We start from the raw sequence: 19,730 nt of genomic DNA, 5'->3' as shown, positions 1-19,730 counted from the left end.
ACTCTCAAAGTAAATTGATATTCATAAGCTGGGAAAATAAAATGTTAAAAGAGTCGGGAATAAATAATTCTGTTCTCCCTATAAAGGCTTCTAAAGGCTTCCAGCTTGATTCGATTGCCATCTACAGTTTCTGTAAATTCTTCTCTGCCTCTTGTACTTCTTTGTTTGTATTTATTTTCCGTTTCCATTGAAAAATAAACACTAATTTATGCCACAGATTTCGACACAAATATCTAGTGCTTTTTAAAGCATAACAATTGCCAGTAGTAGCGCAGAAAAAATTAAAACTGTTAGAGAAACTTTCCTCATCACATTCAAATGTTGTAATAAAAGTTTTCAGAGAAAATTAGCCGAAGGGTCATTTAAAGAGCGGAGATAATAATTAAATTCTGTTCTGTCCTCAGAAATGGGGAGATCTCTTAGTGATTCATCACTTGTCACAAAAATTTCTGCACCCTTGCACCCATTAGGTACTCCTCAAAGTGCTTTAAGTTTACATCTCTTATGTATAAAATATACAGTATTCCTTTCACGATATGGCGACAAAGACACCCTCCACTCTCACTCTGTATTTCGCCATCATGACACGTTTGCCGTTGTTGTTGATTCTCTCATGTTCCAATTTATGTTATACCTACACTATACACATACACAATCGCACAATAATATAATAAATGGCATGAACTAGAAATATCGTAAATTCGCCTTAATCTTTCATGTAGAGAGCTCTTTGGAAAGTTTTTCTTTTACTTCCCACGCATCTCATCTGAAAGAAATCGTAGTTTTTCCAGTGCTCAACTCACTTGGATGTTGGATTTAACATGGAAAGGGCTAGAATGTTGTCATTTGTGGGTAGCATTAAAAGAAATATGTACTTTATTCAATTGTGAAGAGGATTTCCTTTGACTCTGGCCTCTGAAGGTTCTCTTAAGCCGCATTAAAATCCATTATTTATCGTAGTTTTAGATTTAATTGCTAGAAAGAGCAGGTCCGTCTCAAGACGTCTTTGCCATGTAGTTATGTACTTGTGGTACTAATATAAGAAATAAAAATTTTAAAGAACTGTGTCTGACGTCCGCAGTACGGCACTTGAAGCCAGTCCCTAGTGTCCCCCTTATCCCTCGATTCGCCCCTGACTGTGAGACATTACTCTCCCCAAACCACAAAAAGAATCACGGTTGTACCGAAATGGATGAAATAAAATTAAGAAAAAGTCTTGAGAAACCACGTTGCTACACTACTGGCTATAATTGGATTTAAAAACAAAACACATCATAAAGAGAACATTTTTTGAGTCCTAAAACATCGAAGTACGCCAATGATGTTCTACATATTCTGCCTTGTGAACAGTGACGGGCACATAGCCGGGCAGTCGATATTGCATCTGGGGCCTAAGGTCCCCATGAATATTCTTTCCCTCTTCATTAGATCGTTAAATGAATTGATGTTATATGTTGTACTTCGTTATTAATAATTTTCGTCCTGGGGATTTTCTAAGGTGCATATTAAGCACCTGTATTAGCCATAGTTCAAAATGTATAATTTAATACTGAATAATTAAAGCGCATTCGTCGAGATTCTTCTCCAGGTCACGCTACCAGACCTTTGAATGGATTCCCAGGAAATATTTAGTGCATTTGAGAGAATTATAAATAGATTTAGTAGGTACTTGCATTTTACATGCTCAATTCAAAACATTATGTAGTAGAAATTGTTGTATTTTCAATATTCTAGGATTCCCACCTCGTTAAATTGGTTATTCATAGTTTAATAAAGAATAGACATGCGGTTGCCTATTTTTCAATGTTCCAGACGAAGAGAGAGTTGCAGCCTGATGTGCAAAATTGAAACTTGAAAGATCAAAATGAGGTGCGAGATGTGAAGTGCACCGAATTGGAAGGTTTCAATGGAAAGTGTCGGGAATGTTCATAATGTTATGAAATGAAGTCTAATGAACGGAGTTTTAGGATTGCAGAAATGAAACACTCACATTTAGGCCAATTGATATATTATATTGACAGAATCCTGAACGTTGTACCCTTCTCACATATAAATATGCTTATGTAATAATCTCTAATGTATGTTAAAATATGTTTTATTAACCGCTACTGACAAGATTTTCTCCTGTGGCTCCCATCACCACGTTTTAATACCCCTATAAACTATACATTTATTTGTTAACTAATACGCAGTTGGTTCGCGGCACGGGGGCTGTCGAGATGTTCGAAACGGCTTTGACGAGTATTGAGCCCCAGGGCCGCAAATCTGGGAAATTAGACACGCCCTCATCTACTGAGAATGTGGCTGGATTAACTCTTAGTAGAAAGGCGGCTAATCCTGATGCTGCCACGAGTTTAGCCGTTCAGTTCAAAATGAGATTGGTCGTGGCGGCATCAGTAAGAAAAAAATTAATCGTCCAATTTAGACAATAGCTCGTAATTTACACGAATAACAATCAAAGGAAATAGCTATATTAAATACTGATATTCTCGTCAGCCAAGATACGAAGCAAGAGGTCTGGACCATCGCGTTCAACCCCCTCCAGGAGCATCTTAAAAATAGTCTAAAAGTCAGTCTTGCAAAAGTAAATTATTAAAAATAACTTTTTCCCCTCGATTAAGGGTTGAAGCCGCGGTCCGATTCGGAAGTCCCGTTCATTTGAATGACCCAACTTTGGAGAACAGAATCGAGGTTTATGTAACGATTGGTTTAGTGACGAACTGAGCAGAGATAAGGCGAAATTAGACAATGAGCTAGGCCATTCAAAGTTACAATTTTAACGAGAAAAGTTAGCCCCATTTTTGGAAGAGGCCCATTCGTTGACACCGACAGTTGGAACCCCACAAATTGCACCTGCATGAGCTGTTATAACAGCAATCGTTTGATCTGTGATCGCAATTTCCTCCTCTTCGGATACAAGCTCGTCTGAAAAGGTAAATTATTGAAGAGCTCTGACGTCTGCAAAATGGAAATTAGAAATCACTTTTACAACCACATCTATCTATAGGTCTAACACAGAACATGAATGAAACGCATGCATCGCTCTACATATATGTATATTAAGCTTATGTAAGGTATAAGTGTGGTGGATGTGGTTATAATGGATTTCAGTTTTCTTATGGGGGGAGAAAATGCATTTGATGAAGTTTTAGTCAGATTTGTCCAAAAAGATATTAGTATTTATCTGAGTATGCGTATAGGTACTATCATAAGCTCTTTCAGAACTGAGGCCGCTGATTGGCCACTTTTGAAAACAAATCTTAAGAACCTTAAGAAAATTAGTAAGAGCACACTGATCAAACTTCCTTACTCGTGAAGCACCTGTTGCTTTTTTTAATAGTTGCACAGCAATTCATTTAATGAAAAAATTTCAAAAAAAGTCTTTATCGAAAAGTAGGGGATTATGGAGCAAATATCTGCTACGAATCTGATTATAGGGCTTCAGCTTCCCTATTTCACCAAGACAATTTATATTAAGAGAGTCAAGTAATTTAGTGTTTCAATGTTTGAGTCTAAACTAAACTAAACAAATCTGGACATAAATAGCTGCACATTCAGCTAGAATTTCCCATTTTCTTATATATAAACCTAATGGGAAATTCCATTCTGCAATCCGTGTGTGCATCGTTTCAAACTTACTTTTGCGTGGGAGGTAGCAGCCTGTCGACGGGATTTTCAGAATAATCATCTTCTGACGATGGATATCCCTGGTCTGAAAATTGAAATTAAAATTCAGTGGGTGTCTCAAGCAAGCGGTCGAAGAGTTTAAAAGAACAATGCTTTTTGCATAAAATTATTTGCGGCAACAAAATGGCATCCCTTTCGCATTAAACCTCAATAAAATAGCTCGTTATCACGTTAACAAGCCCGAAAACAAAACTTCAAGAGGGTCCAGGGTAATTAATTCCGAGGAGAAATCGTTAATTTAACTTTTCATGTCAAGATCTATTAAACTGCTGTATTCAAGTGGGGCTGGGGGAGGTGTTGCTGCCCTCACTACGTGGCAAATCATTTTTGCTCGTAAATTGCAACAGAAATTCGTAAAATTAATTTTAATCCCCAGACATAAATTTCATTAATGTCACCCTAAGCCGGGAAAATGCCTCCAGAAAACACATAATACGCAAAAACTAATTTTCATTAATTACACCTCGTCCGCCTTCAGCTTTACAGGAATTTAGACTTTCCTGGAAAATGTGTTGCCTTTTAACCCGTTTTCCTGCCTTGAAATGGATTACTGGTAACGTACGCAAATCACCAACAAGAAGTATTAAACAGACTGATGAGGGTCGGGAGACTTATAACTTTGTTTTCTACTCAGACGTGCTTTCAATATTTGCCCGAAGGAAGTTTTAATGAGATTTGCTGGGTCTGATAATTTAGGCTGAATTTTTATTGCGCTTTATTTATGACTCTAGCCAGACAGCTATTAATTGGTTAATCAAACGGGAAGATGGAGCCAATTTAGAGAAATTTACGCCCCCGTAGAGTGCCAATTCGTGTCGATAATTACGCGTGAGTTTATTTTCTTCGGCTCGTTCAATTTAATCAATGAAGCTGGAGAAAATCGCCCGCAACTCTGCCATATGTGTCGCGAAAGTATTAACTTTGTTACCGCACGAAGGACGAATTTGCAGCAATTAATTAGATGCGCCGTTCGTCCTTGGTTTAGGTTAGTTCAGGTTAGTTCAAGGATTTTAGACCCTTCACACGAGTCGCCAGCTTGGATGAAATGATGTGATGTAAAGAAGGTTATGAGCACTGTCCTAATTCAATAACTACAGGGGGGTTGAGAGGACTTAAGTGGACAGTAACAGTGGAAACATGGGCTGATTAGTCTCTATATTACTTGAAGATTAAGGGGCTGGATAGACAGGGATTTCAATGGGTAAATTAACCTTAATGGGCAGGGAATTAAATACATGTTCCGGGAGTTCCAAGTGAAACGTAGAGTTTTCGCGCATCGAGCTCCACCAAAGCAGTACTCAAAATATTGAAGAGCATTTTCATGAAAGGCCAAATTACTGAAGAAGTAGGAAATCCATTAATATGCAGGGTGTCCGATACAAAGAATCGAATTCCCTATTTTTAAAAAGAATTATGTCGAAAACTCCCCTTAAAAAGTGTTGCTAACGTGCTCTTGTTAGTCCTTAGGGTACTCAAAAACTAAGGAAAATTGAACTAGGGTTTTCTATAGGAAAATTAACCTTAATGAGCAACAAATTGAAAAAATCGCGCAACATACGGGAAGTTCTATATGAAAAGTGGCGTTTTAGCGTTCCAAATATAACGAAAATAACTTGTCAAAATTTTTTTAAAATCTCAAAATTCCTATAAGAAAGTGAATAGCAAAATATTCTTCGTGAACAATACATTACCAAAAAACGCAGTAAAGGGTGTCGCATAGAAGAAAATCGTTTTCGAGGCTACAAAGGGGACAAAGCTCAACAGCTGAACAGACTTCCTAAACAGATTGTTTTCCACATTATACCTTTCAGAAAATGTCTTTTTCTGCGTTGTGCACACATCCATTCACCAACCACGAACTTTATCGATTGTTACCTAATCTAGAGCGAAAGTTTCATATTACACATTGAACTCTGTTCCTGCCTTGTCGATTCCACAGCGCAGCAAAAAGCCATTCTGGTCCTGATGTGCTCTGATTTAGTTCCTGCAGCCGGTGATGTAGCAACAGTTTGGACGTTTGCCAAAAGAGCCAGAACAAGTCGATACTTGTTGATATTTAGGGAAGATTTCCGTATTTTTCGGCTCTCTGAATATTTTATTGCGCGGAAAGATCAAGCTTTGCCCACGAATATGATTTATTTGCCACGTTTCCAAGGTCTGATTGAAGCCATTAGAGATATAACATATCAGGAATAACACTCGGGACAATATGGAACTGTTGACGTTCCTCAATTACAGGCATATAACCGGAAAATTGATTTCGTGAATGAAGAACATATGGAGAGCCCTGTCACGTTCGGTTAAGCCCGACAGTAACAATATCCATCGTTCATTTGCCCATTTCTAGGGGAATTTAAATGAGCCTCTTTGGCTTCAACGCGAGTAGATGGATTTCTCTGGCAGATTAACGAAATAAAGAAGTTGAAAGATTGAGTTTCTATTTGTCCCGATCGACATCCCCAAGCGAGCCTTAATAGGATTTCTAGTGGGACAAATTAATCCATCTCCTCAATTTTTCTTCCGATTGCGTGGATAGAAAGCAGGAAAATTACAGGAAAACCTTTGAGTTCGGAAATGAAAATCCCCGGTTTCCCAGCGTGGATGATTGAACGTTAAATCGACCGCTGAAAACGGGCGACTAAGCGCAGTTTGACATATGAGCACACATTAAAAATAAGTTGTATCACAAGTTGACCCAAAAATAGACTTTTAAAGTGACCCAAAGTGAATGTGAACAATAATAACTGCGATGAAAAGCGTCTTATTTCACTTACCATCATCGAAATATGGCACAGCAGCATGTGCCAGGACGAGCACGCAAGAGACCAACACGAGCCAAGCGATCTTCATGTCTTCGGTGGAAGACGCCTGAAAGCGCACTGAGCGTCGGGACGCCGAGTGAACGAAGGACGAGGCCTGTGGACGAAGCGACGCTTAAGGGACGCCCAAAGCTGTACCGAGAGCATGCGGTTTTCAGCATCACACCCACCGCCATATGGTAACTTTTTCGGCGATGATAACAATACATCTTCTTATCATCTCGAAGGGGATTTGAGTGACTTTGGCCCCCCGCATGTCGGTGTAGGAATGCAATATCGGGAAACCCTGCAAATTTTCGTTTGAGTAAAATGGAAAATTCACGTGATAGATTTCACTTTGACTCACATTATCTCCATGAGAATGTGAAAATTCTAATCTTAGCGAGATGTTAGTTCTTCACGTAGTCAAGTAACGAAACATTCTTCATAATTTTATAAGATATGACTTACCGGCATTTGCGTCCGGTCCGATCTTCTTGTGTCCATTACATTGTACTAAAGTAGCTGGAACAATTATATCGAGACTCTCAACTGGGATCAGCTCTAATTAAAATAATATAAGCTCCATGTTTCCCCTTAATCCTGGTTACCATCAATTAATCTTGCTTAAGAGGAAAGGCGTTCCGGGACACCTGAGTGAAACTTTGACGTGTTATTGTCTCTCCAGGTGGTTAAGGGCTTAAAGTAGATCCAGCACCATTAGGGGCTCTGCAATTGCCTAAAGCTAAAAACCTTTTTCGTGAAAAAGCATTTTTTTTTAAATTCTTTTATTATCGCACTCAACGCTGCACTATGCGAACAATCGCTCGTGCACCCTGATTTTCAGTTATCCTGAAAGGAAAATGGTCACATCGCCGTCCTAGTTTTTCTCATCTTATCAGGGTCGTAGTCGGAAGAGTTTGATCCTGGGGCTAATATCTACAAACATCAGTGGCGTGCATCGTAATTTTCACAACTTAAATTTTTCCTCAACTCCCCTCAACCCCTTTCGATACGACCCTGATTGGTCGTTCTCCTTTTTCTGACGGGGTCGTGCAGTCAGTGGCGGATCAAGAGGTGAATGCATCCCCAGACACCCTCACCAAACTGTCCGATAATATGTCCGTCACTCTATACAAATCCACTTAAAAACTTCCCCAGTCATCCAACTAACGACTGCTATTAAATATTCAAAAACTCGCAAAGAAAAACCCTCAATTTAGAATTTTTAAGGTGATGTCTTGTGTAAGATCTAATTTAGCGGAGGCATATAAAGCAACCTAGCCAAAGGATGACCGCATTAATTTGAGAATGCATAACTTAAGCGATATTTCCATTTTAGTTGTGCTGTTCCTTTCCAGTGGCAGTTTTTGTTGTTTAACAAAAGAACATGAAGCTGAAAGAGTACCCCCTGAAACATCTGAAACAGCAGTGAAGTTAAATTTAAAGCAAAATTTGCTCATGAATCAGGTGGTTGAAATTTATACCCTTAAAGACGCAATAGGGGCGTCGTGCAGGAACCACTCTCAAGAGCTCGCGATAGCCCTAAGGAACTTGGAGGAATGGGCCATAAAAAGTGGCTATTTCAAAGAAAAATATAAATATCTTGCACAAAAAGAGCTTTATTACAGTGTTTGATTCGTCCTCGAAGCTACAGACGGGTATATTACATGGAAACCTATTCGACTTCGGTGACTACAGGCAATGCATCTCAATTTCCCAAGCAAACTTATCCGGACACCTTCGGGGCAAGCACTGCACCCTGAAACTCCATCCAGATGAATTTTTGCTGAAAAAAGTGCTAAGCCTCGGGGGCGTCTCAACAAAAGCAAGTTTCCCTGTTTCCTCCTCCACATCCATTACCACTTACGAATATTTAGAGATGGGGCAAGATTAAAGTATTCGTGCAAAACTCCACCCTAAGTTGGTCCATTTGCGTCCCAGACTCCTGTGAAGTCCCAGATGTCTTGTCCCATTTTCGGAAGCTAATCAAAGGCTTAACGGAGGGATTGAACCTAAGTATCAGTCTAAGGGGATCAGATTGCCTCGTTGAGGCTGCTGAAAGCTTTAGCAGTATAGAGCTCGTGGTTATGTGAGTAATTATGAGTTTATGAAGGAGGTAAAGGGTTGCAAAGCTTTTTCAGCTTCGGATCGTTGCTTTACGTGGTGGGAATTGGAGCCTTCACTGTTGCTGACGCCCTCAGTAAGGGTTTAGCCTAGAAAGGAGCCACTTAAGTTTGATTTTTTTTTGAGAGTTTCAGTCAGGGGTGCTGCAAATCTTCTCACTGAGGAACAGTGTCAGGAAAATACTCGCCCAAAATCATTCTAAAGGTCGCAAAATATTTCCCGAAATTTCTCCCTCATTTCCCTCTATCTAATAATTTCAGGAGACTTGGACTGCATTCACGGGCTGCGTGTCCTCAGCACTTTTTACGTCATTATAGGACATCGTTACCTCATGATGATGTTTTTCCCAGTTGTAAATAGCTTGCAGATCATGGACGTAAAATCACTAAAATCACTCAAATTTCTGGGTATTGATTACCAGTGTTTCAGTGGATTTTGTACTATCGCAGCACAGCAATAACTGGAGGGACCCTTTGCGTGGACACCTTCTTCATGATCAGTGGCGCACTGGTGAGCATCGCCTACTTCAGCGAGAGCTCCAAGAGGAACATCAATTGGTCCATGTTCTACTTCTACCGGTTCCTGCGAATCACTCCACCCTTAGCTGTGGTCGTTTTATGGTAAATTCCTATATTGTATGGAATTTGTATGGAACTTGTATGAAACAATATGTGCTTCACCGTCACAAGGCACTGCACGGTAATCCAGCACTTCGGATCTGGCCCTTTATGGAACGACATGCTGGACATTGTGCAGAAACCTTGCCAAGAGTATTGGTGGGCCGCGGTGCTGCATATTCAAAATTACGTTCATCCCTACCCTTTGGTAGGTACTATCAAGGGTTTCTCCAATTCACTACACTGCCTATTTTTAAAGTGCCTCACTCAAACTTGGTACCTCACCTGTGACATGCAGTACTACTTACTATCCCCCATACTCCTGGTCCCTTTAAAGAACCACAAGGCCCTGGGTCTAATTAACTTCGCGCTGATCTATGCCCTTTCTGTGATGGTAAATTTCTATCTTGCCTGGGTTAATAAGTATAATGGGGCAGTACCTGTAACGTAAGTTGTTCATATCACACACAAAGCTCATTCTCCATCAGAAAAATAGTAATCAGCTGTTTGAGACCAAATACTTCCAATTTCACTACATAGCCCCTCATGTGAGGGCATCTACCTACATTATTGGTCTGGGGTTTGGGTACGTTTTGCATCGTAGACCTCATGAGGGGGTCAAAATTGGAAAAATGTGGGCTGTAGCGGGCTGGATTGCTTGTATAATTGCAATCTTGGCTTCACTAGTCGGTGATAATGATACATTCGTTTGGTGATAAATGCATGAAAAGTCTTTTCAGGATGTCACATATTTTTCTTAGAGGACCACGAATACAACCAATTGGAGTCTTCGCTCTTCCTTGCCATATCCAGATCGTCTTGGACTCTGGGCATTGCTTGGATTGTGTGGGCTTGTGTAAATGGATATGGAGGTTAGCGCAGATTATCTTCGCTCTTAGATGGAAATAGGAATATTTAAGCTAATCCAGTAATTGATGTTTATTTTCAGGATTAATCAATGATATTTTGTCGCTCCACGCCTTTCGAATTTTAGGCAGGATCAGTTACGGAATGTATCTGTTGCACATGGGTATACAATATATTATGAGTGGGGCGGCTAAAGCACCCGGATATTTCTCTGATTTTACTTCAGTAGGTTTGGTGATAATTAACGAAAATTTCATTTTAATCGGAGATTCATTAGCTTTATGCAGCAATGGGGGATTTGTGCCTAATGGTCGCTCTAGGGTTCTTATTTACGATTCTCTTCGAAGCACCTTTGGTGCAGGGTTTAACGTTTTTAATAAGGAATAGAGGTGGGTTTGATTATTTGATTGTTTTGTAGGAAGTAATGCGATTTATTTTTTTTTGCGGGAAGCTGGAAAAGCACCAGTCAAGGTAAAACCAGTGCAAAAATTGGAAAATGCATGAAACTTTCCATGACTATATATTTCAAATAAAGAAAATATTTAATATCTCTCATGTTATGCTACCAATTAAACTCTTTAAGTGCGGATTTGCTTTGTTTGTTTTATTTTCGTGATAATCTTATTAATCTATGTTAGGAGTTTCAGACATTATAGAAATAAATTATTGTAAATTTTCAAAAAAATATAATATGTCCCACTGAACCACTTAATGTTGCCCACAAAAATTACAATTTTTTTCCACTGTGTTATTTAGCTTCCCTTTGGTGGCGCTTCGGCTTTCTACTGATTCACAAGCTACGAGGGCGGAGACATTCCTCAAAAAACTTTCATTACTTATTAATCGCAAAAAACATAGATAAAAGTCATTTTTAGAGGCACGTCAGGAATTTCTCCAATTTTCTACTGTGGCAAGTAGTTACGCATAGTTTAAATCATACGTAAAACATAAGAAAGTGGAACTTCTTAATACGCCCTCGTACATGCCTGCGTCGCCATGTCAGACAACTCCAACTGAGTTTGTGTAGACAACCAAATATACACGTAAGCTTGCATTTTGAGAGAATTTGCTCATTTGACAGCAATATAAAGACATAAGAAAATGTTTTAAATATTTTTGTTGTTTGCTGAGGAATATGAAGCATCATTTACTCGATATTGTGTTAAACCTAGTACGTTCTTGTTATGGCGTTTATTAACTTTAAAATTTGGTGTTTCCAAGCCCAGAGAATTCCCACACACCCAGGTATTTATAAGTATGAAGAAAAAATTCAAAGGTGTACTCAAACGAGATTAACGAAAGTCAATAAATTTATCTGATTTCTGGCAACTCTGAGATAAGAAGGTCCTGATACCTAGTTACAAGTAAGGATCAAAATCTGTACTCGCGGAGGTATTAATCGCGGTTTTAAAAAATCACAAAATGAAGCGAAATTTTCCATCAGTACGTATTCATCTTAAAGGCGTATTTGGACATGAATTGGGTATTATATTGGACATGAAAAAGTTCCCAAAAAAAGTTTGTTAAAATATGGCCTACTATGGCGAATACTGGCGATGTCCATCTGATATGTATCACACGTCATTGTAACACCGGGACAGCAAAAAAAGTAGGCCATATTGCCGGCCTGAGTGCGTTACAGTGATGCAGACATCCGAATGGGCCATTGGAAATTCATGAAAGCAATTTCTATGCGTTTTGTGTGTGTATTATAAATCTATGATTTATATCAGCAACAATTAATAATACGTACATCTCAATATTCACGTAAATTGACTTTAATGTCAAATACTCATTGTTTACTTATGGAGTATAAATCCATTCTTTTGTGGTGTCAAATGTGTTTTCAACAAAACAAAATATTTAAATGTTTTTGCAATTAATATGATGATATTAAAAACTACAAATAACAGTAAACCGGATGTATTCATAATATTATATTTAGTGGAATTTTCAGATTAAAAATTTGTTATCTACATTTATACACAAACCGTTTCTGCGTTTATGCTATACAAGGTGTTTCAAAAAGACCCACACTTCAGAAAGTTATAAGGAACATTGCAGTGAACAATTTTTGCATAGAAACTCCTAGTTAAAAATAAGCCCTTTTGATTCCATAGTCATTTTTGTTCAAAAACATAATGCTAGCTCGTTGACATCAAAACATTTCGATATTTAGTTCGTTTTTATTAAAGATAACTCAAAAAAATATATATAACAAAGGCTTCTGGTTACATAAATTTCTTCTTTCAATCACTGAATCACGCATCCACTCTAAGATGAGCAGATCTTGCTACACGAAGAGAGATGCTGCGATCATTCTTCCCAACAGTTCCTCTTGGGTGGCTACAGGAGTTTCATATATCAACGACTTGATGTAACTGCAGAGGAAAAAATCCAACGGGCTTAAATCGAGACTTCGCACTGTCCACCTGATAGGTCCTCCTCTCTCCGTCCATCGCCATAAAAATGTTGGTTTAGATGGTCATGTTGGAACCACATTCTATCCCATATGCCCATAGGAACGTGTGCATTGCCCAATAGCTCAGACAGTATCCCTTGCAGAAAATTTAGGTAAATGTTACCAGTTAGTTGAGGTGGAAGCAGGAACGGGCAAATTGAAATATCGCCAATAATACCCGCCCACATATTAATGACAAATTGGTTTTGATGAGCTCTGTTCCATGCGGCGTGTCTTAGTGAAACAAGTCTCATTACTAAATAAAATTATCGAACCAAAATCCGGTTGGTTTGCAATATGTTGCAAAGACCATTGGCAAAAATGTATCCGTGGCTGGTAATCTTGCGAACCTAGTACTTGTATTTTTTGAAGGTAGTAAGAGTGCAAGATCTGCTCGTAAAGTACCAGCCACACTATTTAGTGGACAGCATTCATTTGATTCGCTATTGCACGTGTACTGGTTGTTCTACAATTCGATACAAAACCTCTTTCTCAAAGGCCATTACTCGTGCAGTTCGTCGATTTCCGGTTCCTCCATCTGGTTTAAAACTGCCCGTCTCATAATTGACGATTCGGAAACCGGACAGCATAAAGTCGCTCAGCTTCTGTAGCGTTGCATCTTACTTCGCCGTAAATCAGATGCATGTCTGCACACTATTTAAATGTAAATTGGCCGATTTCGCAAAAATTATTGCCAAAAAAGCAAATGTTGCTGCGATTACGATTAAATCAAATCTCATCAACGTTGAGTTTAGGAATGCAGTTGATAAAGTTGTATTAGAAGACAAAAAAGTGTTTATTTTGTTGTTTTTATTCTATTCACTTAAGTTGGATATCGAAGTCTTTTGAACAAAAATGACCCTGAAGCCAAAACGGCTCCTTTTTGACTAGAAGTTTCTATGCAAAAATTGTTCGCCGCAATGTCCCCTATAACCTCCTTAAATTTGGCACAACCATTTTGGAACACCCTGTATATGATTTTTTGAAGAACTGCAATCAATAAAAAAACTAAGAAAAAAAATGGTTTTCGCTCCACAAATTTATGCATCGATATCTCGGAAACGTGTAAAGCCTTTAAAAGTCGTTCAAATTCATCGTCCCAATGCTTTTCAATCGCCCTGTGCAAACGAACATGCGAAATCTCTTTTTCTTTCTGAGATATATACGTTTTCACATTGGTACCAGCTTTTTGCGATTTTGAAGGTGCCAAAAAATGAAGGTCCTGTGTCGACCTTGAATTCTTCAATCGAAGTCCTGAAGCCTTGGAAAAGTATCTCGTTGATCGCCAAAAACATTTGGGATCTTCAAAAACACCTTTACAAATGTGATTCAGCATCTGATTACATTTTTCATATCAAATTAATATGTACAAGGTCAAATAATATATCGAGGCGAATTGATAAGAAAACTAACAGATTTATAAGTACAAAGATATAAAATTTTCCACATATTCTTGGAATTTTGCATTAGTGATTATTACGTGAAACTCTCAGGGAGTGGTAATGGTAATTCCCATTAGAACGCCCTAAAAACTGTTATGCCGAAGGTTGATTTTCTTTTTCACTTTTCTCCAGCTGGTCAGTACAGGTCGAAGTCCCAAATAAACGCAACTGTTATAATAGTTTTCTTTAATAACGACTGATTCGGATAAAAATGTTTAAATATAACACTAATCGCATTGGCTCATTAGTAGCATTAACAAGTCTCAACTATTAGTCAACAATGAACGACTTATCCACTATATAGAATATGTACAAACCTTCAACAAATTTCGCTTATCACAGGCATCAAACGAACACAATCATTTAACTCGCGTTACGCTGGATGGATTCACTACTTCCACATCCTCAAATCCGACCAATATCATTTAGAATGGCACTTAGGATTGTCGTGATACTTCTTCGTAATGTTTTCCAACAGTTCATTGTACAATTCCTGGTTCTGTTTCACGTAAGGCAGCCTCCACGGTTCATCCTTCCTCTTGGCCCTTTTGATCCCGGACCAATGCACCAGGAAAGCTCCATCCAGGACTATGAGTCTGTACTCTGCCAGGCACATCTCCAACATCTGGGAAATTTTCTGTCTCAAATAAAAAATTACAATTTGAAGGACTAACCTGGAGCATTTTGTCCTGAAAGCCTTCCCAGGAGAGCTTCTCAAAGTACATGGGCTCATGCTTAGTGCCGATGTAAACGGGCTCCCAGCGTTGGTATGGAAACTCCCTCTTGGTTTCTACTAAAGGCTGAAATAGGGAGAATTAGGTCTAAGTTAGGGATGGAAGGGTTAGTGAATACCCTAACTACATCCCCAGGATCGCTTTCCATCCATTGCTCTAAGCCTGGGAACTTTTGGCAGTGCCCGCAGATAAGCTGATGGAAATACACCGCTTTTTGTAAGTTCATGAGCTGCACTAATTTACTTTTAGTCTTAGGGACCACTTCAGTGCTCTCGACTTCAAAAACTGGAACCACGAAGGCCCTTTTTTTGCACTCTTCGGGACTGTCCTGGCATTTATAGCTTTCAGTCATGTCAATAAACCGACTAGCAAGGCCTAGCAAAGATATACCTTGTTCAATGTTGCTTAAGGGATATTGGGTAATGTTCCTTTAAAGGCGTTGGATAATGTTGCTTAAGAGGTATTGGGTAGTATTGCTTAAGAAGTGTTGGGTAATGTTGTTTAAAGGGTGTTAGGCGATGTTAGGTAATACCGTTTAGGGGACGTTGAGTAAATCCTACCTTCACTGGGCATTAATTCTATATCACAAACTAGTACGTAATTAGTGTAGCTTTTCTGCCTCGCAACATTGCGACACACGTTGATTGGATACCAATTATCTAACACTTAATAAGAATAAAAATCAGTAAAATTAAAGTTTCAATTAAATATCCAGTAACCTTCATTTTTGTCCTTATCGGTATTACCACTGTTGATCGAGGATTTCACAGAAATCTGCGGTTTGCTTAAATCCTTAGTATCACACGTTAGAGGGGGCATTATTTTATTTGAGTAGTAAGTAGGCTGCAAATCCTTCCTGGAATAATAAGCCAGATGGTAAAATATTTTCAAATTAATTGAAGGTCTTTATCTACCTAAAAACTAAATGTAGAGACAGCCGGGACATCTCTGGAATGCAGTAACAGAAATGCAAAATATGTTCCAGGATAAAACTGGGATCGCCATCCGGGAGGTAAACGGCCACACTAATTGGACCTTCCCAATACCTAAAAATTGACCCCCGATACCTATAAATAAATCAAGGGAAACGAAATCACCTACTTCACCACTTCTGGCACGTAAAAGATAAACTCCTTAGTCAAATGAGTCACATAAGTGACTTGAGGCTCCGCATCTCCCAATCGCCCTTTGACGACATTAGAAAGAACACGAAAGGGGCTCTTTCGCCCCATTTCTGGAGTTCCCGAAACGTTCTCCTTGGTGTAAATCAATTTGGTTGGCAGACCGAAATTCAGTTTGCAATAGCCGTTTGCTGATGATGCCGGTTTCAGAGCGCTCAAGTAAGCTGATAAATCCATCAGTGAAGTTTCTGTAATTAAAAACGCTGAAATCTTTACCTCCGGGTCGGCGAAAATGGATTTCTCTAGTGGTCTGGATTGCATTGTTCGCTATTCTCATAATTTCTGTGTGAGTCAGAAACAGGACGAGTACGGAAAATATAGAGAGAGTTACTACCAAAGAGACATATTTTAATTTCATCATGTTTTGGCAAATTTGCAACCTGCGAACATCCTGTTCTAGCCTACTACACCTAAAAAGTGACGAGAAACGCGCGTGTCAGTGCAAAATACGTATAAATGGTATGAAGAAATGCTAAACAGATTAACTGAAATTAGTGCGGTGATATGTGTTAAATTAGCAATTAACACCTTTTTTTATCTCCGATAAACACTTAATGATAAACGAAGAGAGTAGGGTAAAATATAGTGAGACCTACTTAAAACACACAACTTATTTTTTCTCTTTTATGTTACATCAACAACTTAGCTGCTTCTGGATGCCGGAACAGAGCGCTTGTTTCGCAACTATTTCCCGTGTGGGGGCGCTAGTTGGGCTGGAAAATGTCTGGATCAATACTCCAGATTCGGGAGACTGCTGTAATATAACACGTGGTAGATATACTATCGAGCCACAGATAAAAGGAGAAATACTGTTATTACAGGGTTATTGTTGACATAATTCTCGGCTTATCTATTGTCGGTTATGTTGTGTTAGATGTTGGCAAATAAACGCATCACCAAAGCTAATATTTGCTGTTTCATCGAAACGGTTATATTTAGAAGTTTTAATTTAACAATTCAATATAATAATAAATGTTATTGATGTCATAAATATTATTGCAAGTATAGGTGCCTACTAAGAACTGACCGGTTCAATGAAACCTATCTAAGTCATGACCTTACGAACTTGTGCCTAGACTAAAGGAAGCGAGCGAAATATGGAAAAAGTCATTAGAATTATGATCCTTGAATATTCTCTGGAAAAAGGCAATGAGTATTTTCTACCAGAAAACATGATTTTATTCGGCATAATGAGAATTTTTCTTGGGAGTTTTTACCTTTTAGCGGAGCCTTAAAGTAAGCGACCTCTCAAGCATAACGTTAACCTCCTCTATTACTATCCATCACTAGATTGTCCAGAATTCTCCCCAAATTCTGGATAATATGGTGATCGCAAAGTACTTAGATTTATATTAGCCTATTTTAGCTATGTATTATACTAGACAAACCGTCATTTAAATTTCAAATATAAAAAATTATCATATTTTACGATGAACCAGATAAGTTTATTCTTAAACGCAATCCTCTAGTCGCAACTAGGCTAACAAAAGCAAAAAAGCTTAAAAATAATCAATTTTATCCCAGAAAATACTTACCAATACCTATATAATACGTAAGAACTTCAACTTAAATATTTATTTATTGCCGCTTAATTACCATGGCTCAAAAATGGTTAATGTTTAAAATATTTTTAATGATGAGACGGTGGTATTTCAAAAAGCATCAACACATTAGAAAAAAAGAAAAGACTTTCAGTAATTAAAAATAAAAACGACCTGAAAAGCCTATTTGAGAGGACCACAAATGTCTTTGTTTATTATCTATACCTCCAGCAAATAATTTATTAGTTTTATAGCCCCCAATAAACAGGATTATTACCAAAATTTGCCTTGATAACAATTTATTATAAACAACTGAGTAAACAGAGTATAAATGAGTTTAGCGTTAAATATAAAGAATGTCATAATGACTGGGACGGTAGAGCAGATGAACGGTTGGCGTAGAGCCCTCTGGGAGGTCGTGTTGTGTTACGGTACTTCCCGTTCCTCTGTCCATGTAAACAATTCGAACCCCAGTGTTGAAGGCCGAGCAGGCCGCCATAATGTGGATGTGATCGCTGTCTTTATACATGGGCTCCACTTCTTGGTGGCAGAAGTCCGCTACCTGCGCTAAGAATTACTATAATTTAAAACAGGTAGTTTTAATAACATACCGTCCGATCGCCCTCAATAAAGCAACTATAAAAGTCCTGGTCTTTCTGCAACTGAGCACTGGTCAAAAGTCTTAAATAAACAACCATGTAGTCAGAATATCCCTGCTCATTAAAAATATTATTCAGCTCTTTCTTAGCAGCATCAACATTTTCTATATCAGCTAATTTCTTCAAAACTTCCATATACTAAAATTTCACTTTCTGTATTGCCAGTTTTACTCCAGTGGCACAACTTACAGTCTCATAAAAATCATCTACAGTGAACTGCTGAAATCCCAGTTCCACCAAAACATTCCGACTATTTTCTGCTAATTTATAAAAGGTATTGAACTCTTCTTTATTGTCCAACAATCGTTCTAATGTGGCGTAAATAAATGCTCTAAAGAAGCAATTACCATCTGGGCGAGTTCGTCTAACATAACTGTATTTCGAAGCTAAGTCTTTTACTTTGGCTAAGTAGACCTGATCACCAGAGTATTCAGATCTGAGGGAAGTTATACCATCCAATTCGCCCACCAGAGGAATGGATTCTGAGATCTACAAATCAAATTTGTATTAACGGTATCATTTGACATCCATCCAGGTGGAAAGTACTCCTCTCCACAAGGATGGAAAAGGGCAGTCGAAAATTGAACAGTTTCCATCTCCTAGACAAAACCAAAGAAATAACAATCCTTACATGCATTGTAAATAAAAACATTGATGTATAAGAGTGATAATGAAATTAAACAATAACAAAGATGCTTGAAAATATGTTAAATAACTCGTTGAACTAGTATGGACCTCTGTACAGGGGCAACAACCCCCTAGAGCAGGAGTCTTTAACCTGAGTGCTTGTTTATCTACCTCTTTTTCAATTTGCCGCTGCTGGGCTAAAATAAGTTCGTCTTGGTTGCCAGGTTGTTGGCTGTTTTCGGGCAAATTGTTCGTCTGCGTTTCGCCTTCGTCTCCCATTTCAGGTATATTTGCTGGAAATCTCTGAGAGGAAAATCAATTTTTAATAATTGGAAAATTGGAGAATACCCCAAAAATTAACAAACTATTAAGTGACACAGACAGTAGACATTGACAGTTGTCACCTGACAAGAGCAACTAAACAAACTTAAATAGGTAATCTGGCTGCCCGCATGTCTATTATCGGCGTAAGAATCGTTGATAAATTCTGCTCCCTGAAAGACCTCCGGGAACCTCTAATATTGTGAATTTGGGTGATTTGATTTAAGAACTATGACAAAAAAAGTTATTTTTAAATCGCAATTTTACCACACTGGTTCTATAATTATTAATTTTTGGATTGAGGTAACAAATTTTGCTAAATCGCTTTATTTTGGTCAGAGCAAACTGCGGTAGAGCATCGTAAGAGAACCCTGTAAACGGAAAATTAATAACTAGAGCATAAAATAATTAGTGCGATTTGCTAAAGCTCTTTAGTGTAGAAGTTTTGTGCACAAATTGCTGAACTGCCATTTCTATACATCTCATCACAAAGTCTCAATTAAAAAAGGAGAATAAATAAGTTAAATTTTTTCCGAACACTTTCCTAAGTATTCGGAACTTTGTAGCTTTCAATGTCGAAGACCATAAAAACGCGCAACTTAACCTCCATTTAACCAACTCTGTATTGTTCACCTTTTTCAAAACCCACAGGATATCTCTGAAATTTT

At 38.3% G+C, this 19,730-nt stretch overlaps 4 protein-coding genes across 5 annotated transcripts; 1 reads left to right on the top strand and 3 right to left on the bottom strand.

The window, feature by feature from the left end:
• Window positions 1–1,991: 1,991 nt before the first annotated feature.
• On the bottom strand, window positions 1,992–6,605 carry LOC136413105 (U8-agatoxin-Ao1a-like). Of its 2 annotated transcripts, none has more exons than XM_066396478.1 (3): window positions 6,462–6,605; window positions 3,640–3,712; window positions 1,992–2,958 (listed from the first exon to the last, which is right to left on the bottom strand). In XM_066396478.1, exons 1-3 carry the CDS (start codon window positions 6,535–6,537, stop codon window positions 2,790–2,792), a joined length of 318 nt encoding a protein of 105 aa, XP_066252575.1. In that variant the 5' UTR covers window positions 6,538–6,605; the 3' UTR covers window positions 1,992–2,789. The 2 variants fall into 2 exon arrangements, with proteins under 2 accessions (XP_066252575.1, XP_066252576.1); XM_066396479.1 differs by having other exon boundaries at window positions 1,992–2,925.
• A 1,022-nt stretch (window positions 6,606–7,627) lies between these two features.
• On the top strand, window positions 7,628–10,564 carry LOC136413142 (nose resistant to fluoxetine protein 6-like). Its single transcript, XM_066396528.1, has 13 exons — window positions 7,628–8,061; window positions 8,117–8,313; window positions 8,366–8,577; window positions 8,630–8,688; window positions 8,739–8,816; window positions 8,873–8,988; window positions 9,042–9,232; window positions 9,302–9,437; window positions 9,489–9,676; window positions 9,726–9,919; window positions 9,970–10,101; window positions 10,179–10,321; window positions 10,374–10,564. The coding sequence occupies exons 1-13, from the start codon at window positions 7,797–7,799 to the stop codon at window positions 10,512–10,514; spliced, it is 2,052 nt and encodes a 683-aa protein (XP_066252625.1). The 5' UTR covers window positions 7,628–7,796; the 3' UTR covers window positions 10,515–10,564.
• A 3,606-nt stretch (window positions 10,565–14,170) lies between these two features.
• Window positions 14,171–17,598, bottom strand: LOC136413292 (beta-1,4-glucuronyltransferase 1-like). The gene is made up of 10 exons (XM_066396753.1): window positions 17,450–17,598; window positions 16,511–16,668; window positions 16,131–16,324; window positions 15,835–16,078; window positions 15,648–15,779; window positions 15,453–15,589; window positions 15,294–15,398; window positions 14,852–15,108; window positions 14,674–14,799; window positions 14,171–14,624 (listed from the first exon to the last, which is right to left on the bottom strand). Exons 3-10 carry the CDS (start codon window positions 16,273–16,275, stop codon window positions 14,421–14,423), a joined length of 1,350 nt encoding a protein of 449 aa, XP_066252850.1. The 5' UTR covers window positions 16,276–16,324; window positions 16,511–16,668; window positions 17,450–17,598; the 3' UTR covers window positions 14,171–14,420.
• Window positions 17,599–17,737: 139 nt separating this feature from the next.
• Window positions 17,738–19,130, bottom strand: LOC136413293 (ubiquitin thioesterase otubain-like). Its single transcript, XM_066396754.1, has 4 exons — window positions 18,913–19,130; window positions 18,304–18,603; window positions 18,067–18,252; window positions 17,738–18,017 (listed from the first exon to the last, which is right to left on the bottom strand). Exons 1-4 carry the CDS (start codon window positions 19,018–19,020, stop codon window positions 17,799–17,801), a joined length of 813 nt encoding a protein of 270 aa, XP_066252851.1. The 5' UTR covers window positions 19,021–19,130; the 3' UTR covers window positions 17,738–17,798.
• Window positions 19,131–19,730: the final 600 nt, after the last annotated feature.

This window comes from Euwallacea similis, chromosome 13 (genome assembly GCF_039881205.1).
Source record: "Euwallacea similis isolate ESF13 chromosome 13, ESF131.1, whole genome shotgun sequence".
Lineage (NCBI taxonomy): Eukaryota > Metazoa > Arthropoda > Insecta > Coleoptera > Curculionidae > Euwallacea > Euwallacea similis.
Note: the sequence above shows the minus strand (reverse complement) of the source record. Positions and strands in the feature narration are given on the sequence as shown.